Consider the following 16650-nt stretch of genomic DNA (forward strand, 5'->3'; position numbering starts at 1 on the left):
CTGCATTGGCTGAATCTGGCGAATGGGTGTCACCGTGTCGCGGGACTTTTGGCCTACTAGTCTCGGCAGCTGCATTCGGGCTCAAGAATGCCCAACTCCAACTGCCTGAGAGGGTTGCCAGCCATGCCGTGGCGCGACAGCCCAGGTCACGCCTTGGTGCCTCAACTACCGAAAACAGTTCTCTGCAGCATGCTACGGTGGCTGTTCCATATGAACAATGCTACAATAAAACCTCATAGACTTGAGGGCTAGCGGTCAGACCCGTAACATATTAGCACACAATCCTTCGCGTGCGCCTGGTGCAAAGTCATGGCGCAGGGGCCTGTCAGTCTGTACCAGGCTCCGTTCACTAACTTAGAGCAGTTGTCAGAAATACCGCCGAGCTTTCCCGTCGACTGCCCTCCGAGATACAGCAGTAAGCAGCGGCGGGTTGCTGGACTTTGATCAATCGTCAAGGTGCCATTCAAGTTGCAGTACCATAGTACATAGAAGCAAGGCGGCGGCACACGCCCGTGCTGCGGCATATAGGTTCAGCAGGCCCAGCGTAGAATTATGTATGAGCCTCATTGCATTTACATAGTCGGGTACTACCCGCGGTAGGCCCTCATGTCTTCCAACCGGGGTGCACCGGAGCTGAAGTGCTGCTGCCGGTACTATGGTACACTCATTGCATGTGCCAGACCCACTGCGGATGAAATGTGAGAGACGAGTGCATTGCCGGGCCAGGGTCCAGTTGCAGCGACTAAATACGACAGTACGTGACTACAATGTACATGATCCTTGCGCACGAAATATGCCCTGCATCGTTTCAGATGCATCAGATGAACCGGCGAGCAAGTCTCCCTTCCTTGCGGAAGCAGTCATCGCTGCATGCTATCCCTGCAACCAAGTGTGTTCATCTGCAAAGCTTGTTCAGCAGAGTAGGATTTACCACACAAGGCTCAAAACGGACTGTGGAACGAAACACAACAGCGGTAGTTGTTCGCGACAGGTATTCGAACACGTTCTCCCCAATGGATCACCTCGGCATTCTACACAGTAGTGTGGTACCCCGGCACTCGATTTACAATGTCCTCACCCTGTTGTGTACCGCAGGACTGGCGTGTGATAATGGCTCCTCTAAGATCGACAGTTAGACCCGTTGGGCCGTGTGGCTTGGCCAGTGCATGAGTATCTATATGACCCAAGGTCCAAAACAGCACACCACTTCGCGGCTACAACTTGAGATGCGGAGCTGTGCCGAAAGTCAATCGATGTGTAACGGCACCTTTCAGACAGAGTACACACCCTGTCCTTATTTGTCTCCGCATAAGCACAGCGTAGCTGTCGCTTTCTTCCTCGAAAAGGCAGCAAGCTTGGCTGTCACTCGGATATTCTGCCGAACTATCCGCGTGGCTTCCCGTCACGAGTAACTATGCTTCCACCAGCAGCCCCTCCCTGGAGTAGATGGACAAGCCTGGGGCCGTAGAACAGAACAACCCCTAGCGAAACCCGAAAGCCTGCGATACGATACTCGAGACGGGTTGCCTTAAAGCCGCTAAGCGTCGCAACAAATTACGCCGTACGATCTTTGCCTAAGAGCTGAGGCGAAGTCCGGCGTGGCATGGAAAAGTTAAACCTGCTGCCGATTATCGACGGAGGTAAAAGCTTGGCCACCAGCTTGCTCGGCTTCTAAGCTTCTAGAAGCCCTCAATAGTCCCCGGTCACAGACCTGAGGCAGGGGCCCGTTGCACCGTTGCAGCTCAGTGGCACGGTGAACTGACTTGACTTCCTATTTGGGGGGGTTACACCGATAGCGTTGCACGATCAGTCCGGAGCAGTTTCGATAGCGCCTCAGGTCGGCGAAAACCAGTGCCGTTCGTATACGAACACTGACTTTGGGCCAAGATGCCATTTTTTCAATAGACTGCACAAACCCGACTTGTTTTCACGAATTCGATGGGTTCTACCATAACACAGTAGTGACTCCACTCAAGCTCGAACTAAAAGATCAGCAATAGCCCTACGGTGGTCACAGTACATAGCCTTTGACCTCCTCAGCCCGTCTACCACACGTCATGTCATGATCCGTCTTATGTGGCATGCATCGCCAAATTACGACGAGCTGAGAGACCCTTTGGCGAGTGGGGATTTACGGCTTACCAATTTCTTCCAACAAAAAGCCTGTCACGACGCGGCCGAGGCTACCAGCTTCGGATTACACGGTAACATGCACGTGGGCTTAACAGGGTCCTAATATCGTTTTCGGTTCCTTCGCGGCTTTCCAGCTGCCACGAGATGATGTCAGACGCCTGTCTACCCCTCGATCAGATGCGTAAAGAGATTGGCTCAACTGAAAAAGGCACAGCACAATTTGGTTGACTGCCGTGGAAGAATCCTCCGTGTGCCACAAGCATAAATGATTGGCTCGAGTGGACAAGCTGTGCACGGTGTTGCTAAGAATAGATTTCATACAACGGGTAATATCAAAGCCAGTTGTGCACAACCTTGCCATACCTTCAATCGAGGCTTATGTGCATTCAAATGGTATATGTTTTATGCCCTAGTCACTGTTCTCTCAGTGCCTCAAGAACTAGTTTCTTGGGCTTCTATACATCGGACATTTCGAGATTTCCGAGCCTAAGATGACGAGCTGTACAGTACAAAGTAACTATCGCAGTAATCCACCTGATAGACTCGGCCAAACCCGCCCGGCTTTGACTAGTGCTCGGTAAGGCGTGGATTACCTATGCTCACCCTCCACGGCAATAAGCGATTTGCATCCGTAAAGACGCTGGGTACCTTCGGACACATCGGTACGCCACTACCAAGAACCGGGAGCGCGTCCCTAGCCCGAGTCGTCGTAGCCGCGTAGTTGCACTTGAAATTGCAGGAGCAGCTTCAGCATCTCCAAGGCAGAAAGATTGACTGATGATGTGACGAACTAGGACATGTCGGCGCAATCCAAGGATCTCTTAGCCTCTTGCTCTTCGTGGCTGCAGTGTCTTGCATGCAAGACGCTGCCAGCAGCCGCTTGTCAAGCGAGTTCAGGTATGGCAAAATCAGGTAACAAGCCTGCGTGTCCTGGTCACAAACAGGGCACAGGGGTCGCAAACCTTCGTGTCCTGCATGGGTCCAGATTGCATTAGATTCGGCATTCCGCTCCGTCGTGTCTGCATCCCCAGTAAAGTAGGGTCGTCTCCACTAGGGACCTCCAGTAGATACTTTGCAGTGTGCACCTGCCTCATCAATTTACGGCCTTCTCTAAGCGATATTCGGATCACGAGATCGTGGAGGACCAGGAGCCCCTCGCGCATACGTTACACAGAGCATGTCAACCTTCGTCTCCCCTTGCCTGTCTTTTGTAACACACAATCTGCAGCCTTACAACGGTTCACCTTGCAAGCAGGAGACTAGGAGACCTGGATCCCTGATGTAAGAGGAGTTAGCCTACGACCATGACATACCCAGCTGCAAGCCACACCCAAAGGCTCCTCCCATAAGAGGATGGGTTAAGAACATGGTCACGGTGCAATTTTATGGCGCAGCCAGGGAAGTTCCAGCCGGTGCCGAACCATTACTATGTCAGGGGTCAATGCAACTCCGCAAAATGGCAATAACAAGCACGTGTTCTGGCACAAGAGCCTCTCAGCTATTGTTCTTGACCTGGCAGCTGAGGTATACGCTCTGACACAAGGAGCACAAGTTGATAGTTCACTTGGCTTTGTAGTATATTCAGCTGGTAGATGCCGCTACCCGTCACCTGCAAGTCGATGGCAACTCGAGGTTGGGCTTAGTGTCCAACACCATACGTATACACAGTAAAACGCCTGTGCAGAGCCATAAACGGTCCAAGCGGATAAGTGATAGCGGCAGTATGGCAGCCGAAGTTGCAGGAAACAAAGTGCTTAGCACGGGGGATCTGCAACGCCAGTAACATACCATCATCCCAGGATCCTCGTCCTCCTTGCAGATCAGGGTCGAAACTGCCACGTTAGATGAATGATGAAGACGGACAATATAGAACGGCGCAATTTTGAATTGGGTAACATAAGCGGCGTTTCTCATTTTCCTAGGCAAGCATTTCACTAGAGGAAGCGGAGCGATCTAGCTGGGCGAGCCTTTCCATGACCGGCAAAGGTTGACGAGTAAAATACTCCGAGGATCAACAGGCGCGCTATCGTTTGATGACGTCGCAGTGTTTACTTTAAACATCCAGGTGTGATTCTCAGACTATCAATAACGGTGAGCCGTTTGGTCGGCTGCATGGAAGCGATAGGACCTCATGATCCCGGAGGCTTTGGCCGTAGAGTGCCGTTGACCTGTGGTCATGACGGTGGTCATGCCAATGCAAAATGTGCCGTGCCTCGAGAACCAGAACACGGCGCCTATAGGTACTGTAAAGTTGAAACGTATACTACCTATAGTTCTTCAGAGCTTTTCATTGTCGGCTTACACTATCACCTTCCTAATCCAACCTCTTTTCTTGAGACAATACGGTGGAGAATAGCGCTTTAGTGAAAAACCCTGAAAGTGCTGTGCTTATGCAGTGGCAGATTCACTCCGTAGTGTGCCAGGGCTGAGACGCTAAATGTCTGCTTGCTTCTTCCCACCAAAGAGCCGTGATTGGGTAACACGCCTTCAGCTTTCCTGATTCGTCCTTTTGGTCTCGGTTGTCGCTGCCAGACTGCCGACAGCGAATTTGATTGCCTGTGCTCTCCATCCATGACGACAAGGCACGTCGATCGGCGTTCGTCCCCAAGAGCCTGTACGAGTTACATTTGTCCAGTCCAGTCCATCGCCGAGCCGCCGCAATGAAATCCTCCCAGAGCCGCTGAGCCGCCGTCTGGTTCCAGTAATATTATCGCTAGACTAGGCTCATAGCGATGTTAGCGCAGTGCCTCGGTCCCGAGGAGTTGGCCTCCACTCTTGGTATTCCAAATGCTGAGATACAGCGTAGGCTCGCTAGTGAAAGTGCCGGAACCCCGATTCGAGTCAGCATCAAGTCTTAGGGTCGAGCATCCATCCATCTCCCAGTACCACCCCCATCAACCAGGAATCCTGCTCTTTGTCAACGTCACATTTCGGTCCGGCCACCACGTGCTGCTTGGGGAGCCAGCCTGCAGGTAAGCAACGATCAGCAGGCATGCGCGAGCAGCCTCAACCTCGTGCTGACGGCGTGGCTACACAATTCCTTGTGTAACGTGTTGCTTTCCGTCCGAATCCTCGTTCGACGCCGTTGAGGCTCCAACGCTATCAGATGGCAGTTGGCTCGATGGGTTTCCCATGATATGAAATTCCCCGGTCGTGCAAAATTAAGGTACGGGCAGGACCCTAGCAGCGTCACATCACATTAGGGACTCGCTTCGGCTGATGTGTCCCGCACTGGACTTGGTAATAGTGTGTAGTCACCACGCTGTTCCTATTCTTAGCCCGACAAGAACCCTGACAGCAGATCACGCCAGTAACAGGTTCGCTCATCTGGCCGGGTTCCTCTTCAACTGGTACTAGTACGGCATCATAAGTTGGCCACTAAGAAGGGGATCATCAATTTGGTTTTGCTGGGTGCGGAGAAGGCTTGCTGGGATGCTATGGCGCTCTCTGATTGAGGGAATTATTCGTGACCCTGCCAGCGCACTATGTCCCGCAAGTTTAAGGAGAGGTAGAAACGCTGCACCTGAAGCACTCGACATGCATCCATACTGTATCACCATCACCCGATGCTTATCATCCTTTGGAACGGCTCCCTGGCTGGTCCCTACATCGCCCTAAGTCAACATCCTCCATACGGAACTACGTCCACCCCACCATGAGCGCCTGCCCTATGGATGCCTGGCACTTGGTTGCTGCCACATGGGTATACTTCAGTGTCCAGTGATACCGTAACCGACAGAGCGGATGTAAGACTAGGTTACACTTTCCACAGTACCGGCTGCCCCCCTCCATATCTAGCGATGACGATAGCTGCACCCATCACACCCTTTGGTAGGGAATGCGAGCCAGGGCCATGCTCGCAGATCCCTACTGGATGCCGACTATCGAGCGTCCATTGACCTTGTGTATACTACTCTTCCTTGCTTTTCCTGGTGTGGCACCTGTTGTGTGTACATTTGTAACCGGCGACCATTGTCGTGGCTCCATTACATTGCTGCAGACGACTCTTGCTCGCTTGCATGTTGAATCCTTGCTGCTGTAATACAATACGATCTTTTGTTTGAAGCCTCAAACAACCTGGAGCAGGACGGCACGTAGCTCTTCTATGGCTCCTGTGGGATGAACAGCCAAAACCCATTGTACTTGTCGTCAGGCTCGGCGACCTGATATTACGTGGATTGGCCCATTAGAAGTCTCGGGGACCACCCACCGCCTTCCACCTCGAAGATGGGTGGCAGGGAGTATCGTGAGGAGTATCGTGATGCAGTATCCCAACCGGGCAATGTTCCCAGTGTTTGCTAAGTTATCCCACCAGGCCCAAACCGTTGGGACATCCCAGGAAACGATGCTGTCCCGTATGAATTCTACCTATCAGATGGGGCTGGGAACGACCAAGGCCCTGCCGCTGCGGGGGGATCCTGAAGGATCGCTCGCATGCAGAAGCCACAGGCAAGAGCCACGAGGGAAACCAAATCCCGATAGCCAGAAAGGGTGCTGCAGCTGACGAGCCTCTTGCATTCGTACGAGAGGCAAGTCTCCCCGGGGAATTGCGGTTATGAAGCCGTCGTTCTCTTCTGAGCTCGGCATCATGCTACACTCCTTTTATGTCGGTTACGCCCCTGCGGAGGCGCAAGACTGACTCCTTTGGTCGGGGTCGGAGCGTGCCCCTTCGTGCTCATCCAACAGGCTTCCACAATAAGGCTGTTGAGCTTCACCGTCTGTACATGTTCTGGGGGGGAGGATGTCACCGCTTGGGTACACATGCGGCAGCTGTAGGAGAGAAACCTGGTCTGCCATGTGCTAATTGGATCTGGCTGCCCCTCAAGGGGTGGCTCCTTTGAATCCTTCGATGCCGGCCCTGGTCAACTCGAGCCTGGCAGACTGGGGCAGCACTCGAAGCACGATGCGAGTTCTGGAAGGCTTCGGTCGGGTCCTTCTCGCAGGGTCCAATGGCTTCAATAGCTACAGTGATTATTGTCGAATATGTTTGGTCCAAAGGGAGTCCCTTATGCTGTGCTACGTGAGAGTATTGCCGACAAAAGTACGACAACATCGATCGATTCGATGTATCACAGGACGGACAGCTTGTGAGGCAGTAGCTACTCAGATTTTCAGACCCCAACGCTTTTGTAATATCATGCTTTGTTGCTCGAAGTTGCTAGTGATGCCAGTAATTTGCGTAAAGCGGCCGTCTCAATGCATTGCGCCAAAAGTCCACTGCAGAGTCTCTGAGACTTCAGTGAGCATTGACGGGCATGAATGACGTCCGAAGAAACACGGGGTCACTCAGCGTACTGCATAGAACATCCAGGAGCTACTGAACACGGAAGAGTCGGGCCTCAATAGATGTGTTCCGAAATCTGGGAATTCGGAAGTGTTGCCAACATCCTCAACCTCGAAACATGTTGGGTAAGAACACCATACACAGCTACGAAACTAGATAGTTGCTTCTTCTACGAGATCTGAATCCAGGAAAGGAGTCCACGCGGTAGATGTAGCGCCTTGAGAGCCTCCAGATCAGCCTAAACCTCTCGATAATCACAATGCCTCGCGAAAAGGACTGTACAGCACGACGATCTCCCTTCCCTACCGCCGCTCTCGCAGCCTATTCGACTGAGGTGCAGACCGCATTCATCCTTCTATGTATGTAGGTTTTGGGTCCTCAGGATCGTGCATTGACGCCGCTGCAAGTCAGAACGTGCAAGTAGCTGTCCACAGGAGCGTATCAAGTCAGATGTCTTGTTGCAGCATGACAAGCACCGCTCGGCGTAATATCGACGATGGTACCCAGCAGCTGCAACTTCATCGAGGCTGTGATCCCCGGTAAACCGGTCAGTTTGGCTGCTATTGGCGGCACATGAGACCAGCATTGCTCGCAGTTTCCCACTCGTGACGGCATCTGGGAGTGCTGAGGAAGCCTGCAGGACGAGGGCGGCATCGATTGCGACAAGGCACCAACCCCCCAGCGCTTTGACTCGCCCGCAAAAGCTGAGACCCAATGGCAGCACGAAGCTGTTGATATCCCGTGAGCGAACATAACCCCTTTTCGAGCTCGAGCACGAGAAGCGCCCCAATTTGGGTCACGCAAAGCAGTTGTCTTCCCCCAACCAAATATAGATGTCCCCTCGGGACCGATTGTCTCTCGATACTATCTAGTGGACCTATACAACTCATCGGCCTCCTCTTTCTTTCAGATAGCTGTGCCTAACGCGCTTATGCCCGTGTGTGATCAGCATCCCGCGGGAGGAGCCGCTGCGTTATCCCAGATTTCACGATTCTGGTTCGCGATGTGTGTTCACGTCAGCAATCCCCAGAGACTTGTCTGCATAGGAACTGCTGTATCTAAATTTACACCGACTGATGTAGCCAAAAATAGGACTAGACCTGCTCTCCTCAGTGTTTTGGGGGTGGCGGAGTAGGAAGCAACCGCGAGAGACAGCGCGGGATGCGACTTTGTGGCCCGTTGTGATTGAGTGCTACGCGTGGAGCGACGGCCGGAGAATGCAAAGCGGTTAGCATGAGCATGATCTCGGTGACTGCTTCTCATTCATACTCTGACTTACAGGTGGATTGTAAGGATGTTGCGAGACCCATAATGCTGACAAGGCAGTGCTGAAGCTGGTTTGTTGACGGATCTTGGAGGATGACTAGACTTCAGCCTCACCCGTGGGTAACAAACACCACAGATTAAGTCGTCACCAGAACGCGCCCCTTTCACTGCAAAGCTAGCTCTCGCTGGCTAGTAATCAATTCATACGGTATAGCAATATTCTGGTGGTAATTGCGCATGTTTCGCTATTCAGGGGTAGATTGTGTAACCATACCAGCGTTAAAGCTTCTCTATAGCGCACTTTTCTACCACGATAGTATGTAACGTGAGTTGGTAAATATACTCGCAGTTCACGACTGTATTACGTGAGACACTGACAGTTCAATGATGAAAAGTGCACCCTACCATCTAAGGCGTATTAAATCGAAGCTTCGTTGAGGAATTTAGACAGTGTACACTATAGGAGTTTTCAACGAGCCGTCTAGCTACAGTCCTCCCAAGTGCTTCCATGGTTACGATAGCCTATTTTCCTTTCCACGTTGAGAACAATATCAAGAATGGCTGAGTAGTTTCTTGTTCCAGTCAATTATGTGTGCACCTGCTTTTCAAGGCAATTCGAAAGTTACCGCGGTGTTTATTCTACCACAGGCCAGCTTGATTGCAATGGCGCTCTCTCAACATTGCCAGGTGCAGTCCGTGTCTGCGGAACAAGTACTCAATGGCCATTGCAATAATTTCATTGTGCAAACCGACTATGGCAAAGCAAATGTCCTACCAGATACAAGTCCATTCATCCATGACCTCATGCATTGGCACGCAGCCAAGGGGTATATTGGCCAAATCTTCATTTCCGTCATCACAAGATCCCTTGCATTCCAGCAAATACTGTACAGGTAGCATAGACAAGACGTCGACGAACCCCTTTAGTTAATCTAGCCTTCAGATGATTCACCGACTTCACCACTAACGCCATTCTTCCTTGATCCCTGGTCCGCGAATTTGCTCCCGCACGCCAGGCTTGAAAGGAGAACAAGTATTCGTTGAGGGACACGGAATGTCCATCACGACGGTTTTGGGCCAAAAGCCTCAGCGGCGAAAGCGATCGCTGCATTTCGACTGGCTTGAGCTTCTGCCATCTGCCCCTGAACGTCGAAGCTCTCTGCGAGCATCCCATCAGCAACGCTCATCCACAGCTTATTTCCTGCCTTGCGGGCCTGGCCGGCGCCAGCTCTAGCACTCTTAAGGGCCTGATCGCCGACGATGTTGTGGAACAGCTTAGCGCGCATGAGATTCAGCGCGATGGACAAAGTCTGGACATCGCCTAGAGACTTGGCCCCATTCAATGCCGAACCCAAATGAGTTTTCGCGGCTGATATGCCGATCGGGGGGTTGGTCTGAGTAGCGGCCAGCACTAGATTCCAGGCTGTGCGAATTTCAAGATTAGGATGGTCGGTACAAAGCGGGCGAAGAAGATCAATCAGCTCGTTTGTTTGTCGGTCGTCACGGTGCTCTGGGTGTTGCATAATCCAGATGCGATTGAAGGCCGTAAGAAGCCGCACTTCAAGCTCAGTGTGGGCTTGTTTGCTTGATCCGCCCTGCAGACTGCCGTTTCCGTCCAAACTATCTTCGAGCCTGAGTATAGGGCCTTCGTAGATAGATTTGGCTCTGTGTAGTTCCCCGGTGCCTTGGTGATATACGCCAGAAAGATAACAGGAGAAGAGACCAACAACACCCTCCAAGGGGGGCTTGACAATGCTCTCCAGTTCTTCGACGCACTTCCAGACTTCTGGCCAACGGCTATGTGTCGCTAAATGTAGACCGCGTAGAATTTGGAGATAGCACTTCAGCTCTCTCCGCCAATCTGCGCTTCTCATGGCGTCCTGCAGAGACGTTGGATTTGTCCGCATCTTATGCGCATCTACACGGTGTTAGAGCAGTTCAAACGAGACGTAGAGACAACTGTGCTTACTTTTCGCAAGTGACACCAGAGCTTCGTCCCAGAGCTCAAAAATCCTTTTATCATTCCGAGGATTCGAATATAGTAGCCCTAAGCCGCTATAGGTATACCTGAAAGGAGGTGAGCACAACTGATCAAACGTCGTATCCTGAACACACTTACGTCATGACGAAAGCCTCTATCTTTGTCCAGAATGACATGGCAAGGTAATCGCAACTCTCATTCTCACCTCCAAGGCGAATGACTGCACTCGTATCATGGCTGATGACTTGCATGTTGCTTGTCTGCTTCTTGATAGGGAGGAGAACCTCGGTTTCGCTCATACTCCAACTGTTGTCCTGTATAGTGGAGTCCATACGTGCTTGCAGAACCTTCAACTTCTGAGTAATCATCTGGGGAGATTTCTGGTGCAGACTGCAAGCGAAATCCAACATCAGCGCTAGAATATCGACTTGAGGGACGTGGGTCGAAGGGTCCAGCTGATATTTCTGCGATTGAGCAATGCATCCTTGTATTCTGACGATTGCGTCATCCTTCATGTTTTTCAAGAGACTGAGGCCTTCCAGGAGGGAGGCTACTACAAAAATAATTATGTCGCCCCTTTGAAGAGCGAGGGTGGTGATGGCCCGTAGGTTCTCAAGAGCGTGTATATCTGAAGGGTTTGCTGATTGAAGGTACAGCGAAGCCTTGAAGAAACGCAAAGCGTAGACCCAGTGTGTGTGTTTCAACCTGTTCCTTTCGTTAGTCACAGGAGATTCGATTCGTACGGTGAGAGAGGGGTCATACAGCTCGGCTTCTGCTATACTCCCATCGACGGCTATCAAGGCTGCCTTTGACTTTCTCTGCGACAGCATTCTCAGCTGCAAGAATTGCATCAAATACTTCAAATCGGCAAATCGATACTGTGAACATATTAGTTCGATGCTGCGAGAATTGGTAGAAGGTGGCGATCTCCTGCTTTACCTTGTCACATAGGGTAATGCCTTTCATCAAAGCGGTCTCCGCTTCCATAATGTTCGTAGTCTCCTCGCACAGTATGCTGGCATAACGGAGCTGAATCTTGGCCTCGGTCCTCGCCACAAGCTTGTTACTGCTTAGAACAGTCTCCAAACAACCCAACCCAGTAGCGATTAACTTCTGATACTCACGGACGCTCTGAGAGTCCAGGGAGTCGGCTACGCGCAGGATACCTTTCCGCGCCTTGGCAAACATCTCCTCGGCCACACACACCAAGAGGGCGTTGGTTTCTTGGGCATTTGGCACCCGTCCTGACGGCAGAGCAGGAGACTTGGTAGAGCTCACGCTGGGGCTCCTTGCCACGCCCTGGGTAGTCAAGCGGGGACTTGCAGACACGCGACCAACCTGGTCTGTCCTTGTATTTGACACGCTCGTACTTCTGCTCTTCGCCGGCGCATATTGATGGGGCAGCTGAGGAGACTGGGCCATGATGGGCGAGTTCGTCACAGGCGAATTTATGTGTGACGCATTTGCGTGGTGCGAGATCGAGTTTTGCCGGCTTGGCGGTTGAACGTGCTGAATCGGCGGTGTCGGCCTCTGCTGGGGCACAGGCGAGCTCGTCTGATAGGCAGGTATGGGTGAATGAGTGGGAGGCGGCATTTGCTGCCAGCCCATCATGGGTTGTTGCTGCGGCGCCTGATGTTGTGATTGTTGTGGGCGTTGCTGTTGCTGTTGCTGTTGCTGTAGCTGCTGGTCATACAAGTGACCATGCGTTTGTTGTTGTACATGGTGTTGCTGCTGGTGTTGCTGCTGGTGTTGCTGCTGGTGTTGCTGCTGGTGTTGCTGCTGGTGTTGCTGCTGGTGTTGCTGGTGCTGGTGCTGGTGCTGCTGGTGCTGGTGCGGGTGCTGATACTGGTGTTGCTGGAGCGGTTGCTCGTACTGATTGCTCGGCTGCTGCACCGGCTGCTGCACCGTATGATGGGGCGGCCGCGGTTGCGCCGTGCTGTGCATCTGCCCCATCTGCTGCCCGTACGCACCGTTGAAGTGCGGACTGTGTTGCTGGGGCCTTTGGTCGAAGCTCGGGTCGTAGCCGTGGTACTGGCCGGCATGAACCGGCGAGTAGTTGTTCTGGACTGGCTGGTGCTGCGGCTGTTGCGAGTACCCGACGGGCGCGAAGACGGCATTCTGATACTGGTGCAGCTGTGGGTTCGCGTTCGCGTTCGCATAGGGGTACTGCGGGTTCCCATAGGCATCAAAGCCGTTCTGCATGCCCTGCATGTTCTGCTGGTGTTGCTGCGGGTGCTGCTGCTGGCGCGGCCATTGCTGGCTGCCATTCTGGCCATATCCCGGCCCGGGCAGTGAACCTCGATATGTCATAATTTCATAGTCTCACGGCGACTGCGACCTCATGTTGCCGTGCCCTGGTCTTTCCCTTTGGTACCTGCACCTCCGGGCTGCTGGCTGCTATCTAGCAGCAAACCATGCCGTTCGCGCCGGATTCGACTGATCAACACTCGGCTCGAGTCGGCGGTTGTCGGAGTCGGCGGCGGCGGCGGTGGCGGCGGCGTAATCGTTGGCCCTTTGGCTGATTCGTATTATAGGCGACTGCAGACTGCAATGGATATCAAGGGAAGGCGCCGAGGATCGCGCCGCGTCTGATGGGCTGGCTGTTCCCTTGCGCTGAGGTTGGCCTTACGATCACCTGATAAGAGGTCCGAGCGCCCCCAAACTTAGCCGCATCTTCCCCAGCCTAACGTCTACCTACTTACTATGGACGTACTTGATTGACAGGGAGGGGGCGCCCAACGCCGTGACGTGGGTGCTGGCCAACGTCGGCGCGAACTTCCCTTCGCGGGACGGCGTGGACAAGCGACTCGTCTCGGAGGTGCAGTCTTGGGGCACCTCAGGCCAGCTCATCAGCGATGAGAAGGCGAGCCCCATGAACGGGCCCGGCTACATCGCGGGCGGGACTAAGCCGACGGACACGGACGGTGACGGTATCCCGGATGCGTGGGAGAAGGCAAACGGGCTCAACTACCAAGACGCGAGCGACGCGATGAAGATCAGTAGCTCCGGGTACGCCAACATCGAGGTATACGTGAATTCGTTGGTGCCATCCACGAACGGGGCTTGAGGTCAATTTTTGACCCTGAGGTTTTCATAATATCATGTCATCGTCTCTCCGAGTCAAGTTGAGATCAAACGTGACTCTTGCTTTTTTCGTTGTCAACATTCCAACCTCCGTATCGTTGCTCGTAGCCATGTCGTGATCTTGAGTTCCAGCAGCGTAGCATCAACGTGTAGGGATCCGGCGGTACATTCACAAAGGACCCGTCCGCTGGCTGGCTCGACTGGCAACCAAGGCCAATGGTTGCAGACAATGCCTACAGAGCTACGTTCACAGGCAAGACCGTGCCCGTGCTCTAGTGCGTCGATACAGCGGAGATCCCAAATAGGACCTATATTATGTGGGCCGCGCTCCTACCCATGTTGCCATGATCGGGCCGCAATAAAGCAGTTGCAGTAGATTGGGCTGGGCCCACCAACCGGAGCCATGATAGCTGGCGAATGAAGCCAGACGTGTGTTCACGAGGCCCATTTTTAATAGTCACTGTGGGGCCCGTAGGGCTGGAATGGAATGAACTGAAGGAAATATAATCTCATGTTGTACTGCTTCTTTCCACCTTATGTACCTCTGGTTTTTCTTAAAGTTAAATGCCCCCCCCCGCTTATGCTCGCGCATGCCTCGCCTTTGTCTGCCCATGGGCCGTTATGATACTCGCCGATGGTTCTATACCAATGGGCAAGCGAACGTTTCTTTCGATATCACCCGATTAGCTTAGACTGTGCGTGTACTGGATGATACACCTAACACCCCAGGACTTTGAACGAAGACAGAGAAGCAATCTTGAGGCTGATTCGCATTGACACGGAGGCGTAAGAACTTGGAGAGAATCTAAGCGGGTGAAGATATTGAGGTGGAACCAGAAGGAAGAATCAGTCCTCCTCGTCGTCACCGGCAGCCGCCAGTACAGCGTCGTCGCCCTTAACATCAGCAGCTGGGGCAGTACCGCCGACCTTGGCCTTGATAGACTCCTCAGTGCCCTTGACGCCATTCTCTTCGTCGAGCTTGGCTTCCTCGTCAACCTCTTCCTCGCCTTCGACATTCTCGTCTGCTTCCTCGGGCTCTTCCTCTTCGTCGTCTACTGTGGCAGGCTCGGTGGTAGTCTCAGCAGTCTTCCGCTTCTTGGAGGGAGGCGCTTTCTCTGCTGGTTCTTGTTAGCTCGAGCCAGGTCTTTGTTAAAAGTCTCTCGATCTTGCTGCAGGAGGATCAAGGTAAAGGACTTCGTGTGTGGACACCACTTACGTTCGACACCGTTCTCTGCATCCTCCTCCTCCTCCTCAGGGCCGGCTTCCTCGTCGTACTCCTCGTCATCGTCGTCACCCTCATCCTCTTCGTCCTCATCTCCCTCTGAGACGTATCTGCTCTATCGTCAGCTGTCGTGGCTACACCAAACCAATTGCCTACAGCGTTTCAGAGCATCGCGGGACAGACGCGATCACGATTTTGGTCTTGCGCCCAAGGTCAAAGCTTAGTAGGGTGTGGCGCTTAGGCTTGAGCAGAGCCTAGATCATGGGGATATTGCAACCATCGCTTGATGGGTCTGTATAGGTCGGGACAAGCTGGACACGAGGCATTGAGGCAGGGCAGCACATACTCTTCTTCCTCTTCACTTTCGTCGCTGGGGAGCGCGACAAGCTCCTCCTCCTCATCGGACTTTCTCTTGCGGGAGGACATGGTTGAGACTGGAATCAGGAGCAGATTTCGACTTTTATACAAGCTTCAGGAGGCTACTACGATAGGTAACGAGGAGGAATGGGGTGGGCCTGGGTCGATGAAGATGGAAGGGAAGGGTAGAAAAGGTAGGGGAAAGGGGGAGATCTGGGGCGGCAGGAGGGAGAGCCGTGGACGTTGGCTGCTACGCGCAGAAGGCTGCTGAGAGAAGGGGGCGAGGGGACGGGGTCGAGGTGGGAGACCTCAGCCCGTAAGCTGGGGCTCGGGGGAGTAGAGGGGGTACTCGAGAGGGGGACCGAGAGGGGAGCTGTGAGCTTGCTTGCTTGTCTGCTTGCCTGGTTGCTTGGTGCTGGCCTCCCACCCATTTGGCACAGCGCGCGCAGCCCCAGCCCATGGGCCCATCGGCCGTGGACTTGGTTGGGTGGTGAGTGTAGACGGGCGCAAGCTGGGGGAGTGTGGGAAGGGTGGGCCACTCTGTCATGGTGGACCAAGATGCGGGAGCCAGCACAAGGTACAGTACTGCAGGTGATGGTAGCTAGCCATGTATGTAACTGCGGTACATCGCCCTCGGATCACATCCTGCGCCGAGCTGGGATCAGACTCCGGGGAGCTTTCGATGCTAAAGCAGAGACGTCTGAAAGGCCGATGGCTGGTTGGCTGATGTCGCCATAACCGAACAAGGGGTGAGAGGGAGCTCGGACCTCATCCCTTGAGCTAGATCCCTGTCGTCGACACCCGCAATGCGCACCCAGCCTTGTCGACTTCGTCCACCAAGGGGCGCGGGTCGCATCGCATCGCATCGTATGGAATGCCATGAGGACCGATTGACCGAACGTGGCATCTGTTCCCCAGTCGAGACGGATCACGTGGAAACCTCTTGGTATATTTGGGCTACCCCTGTGGTGAGAGCCGTTGAGGGGTCCTGTTTTAGTCATAATCCAGTTATTGGTTTCATTTTCTTTCGAGACACTCTTGTCCCTCATCTCAACGTGACTGATCTGGTAAGAAATCAAAAAGCAAACGGCAGCGCCGACCTCCAGGCCTCTCGAGTGTTGCCTCGCTGCTACGGAGGCGACCTCATGTGGGCAGGTGATTCGCGGTGAAGACGCGGTAGCGAAGTCGTGGGCTTGGAATAGGGGACTTCCCTTTCTCCAGAAAGCCATCCTGCCATCCCTCCTTCAGCCGTCCCGGGCCGTCCAATGCTTCTTCTTCATTCAGCGCGCAGGTGATAGATATCCCCGTCTGTGGAAACCAACC

General features: G+C 53.3%; 3 protein-coding genes across 3 annotated transcripts; 1 reads left to right on the plus strand and 2 right to left on the minus strand.

Moving 5' to 3' along the window:
- Positions 1–9744: 9744 nt before the first annotated feature.
- Positions 9745–12974, minus strand: JN550_009484 (uncharacterized protein; the record flags this gene model as incomplete). The annotated part of the gene is made up of 5 exons (XM_049321562.1): positions 9745–10601; positions 10653–10750; positions 10803–11369; positions 11427–11542; positions 11604–12974. The coding sequence occupies 5 exons, from the start codon at positions 12972–12974 to the stop codon at positions 9745–9747; spliced, it is 3009 nt and encodes a 1002-aa protein (XP_049168639.1).
- Positions 12975–13005: 31 nt separating this feature from the next.
- On the plus strand, positions 13006–13731 carry JN550_009485 (uncharacterized protein; the record flags this gene model as incomplete). The annotated part of the gene is made up of 2 exons (XM_049321563.1): positions 13006–13034; positions 13389–13731. 2 exons carry the CDS (start codon positions 13006–13008, stop codon positions 13729–13731), a joined length of 372 nt encoding a protein of 123 aa, XP_049168640.1.
- Positions 13732–14594: 863 nt separating this feature from the next.
- On the minus strand, positions 14595–15396 carry JN550_009486 (uncharacterized protein; the record flags this gene model as incomplete). The annotated part of the gene is made up of 3 exons (XM_049321564.1): positions 14595–14863; positions 14965–15080; positions 15317–15396. 3 exons carry the CDS (start codon positions 15394–15396, stop codon positions 14595–14597), a joined length of 465 nt encoding a protein of 154 aa, XP_049168641.1.
- Positions 15397–16650: the final 1254 nt, after the last annotated feature.

This window comes from Neoarthrinium moseri (genome assembly GCF_022829205.1).
Source record: "Neoarthrinium moseri strain CBS 164.80 chromosome Unknown scaffold43_Wmoseri_CBS_16480, whole genome shotgun sequence".
Classification (NCBI taxonomy): domain Eukaryota; kingdom Fungi; phylum Ascomycota; class Sordariomycetes; order Amphisphaeriales; family Apiosporaceae; genus Neoarthrinium; species Neoarthrinium moseri.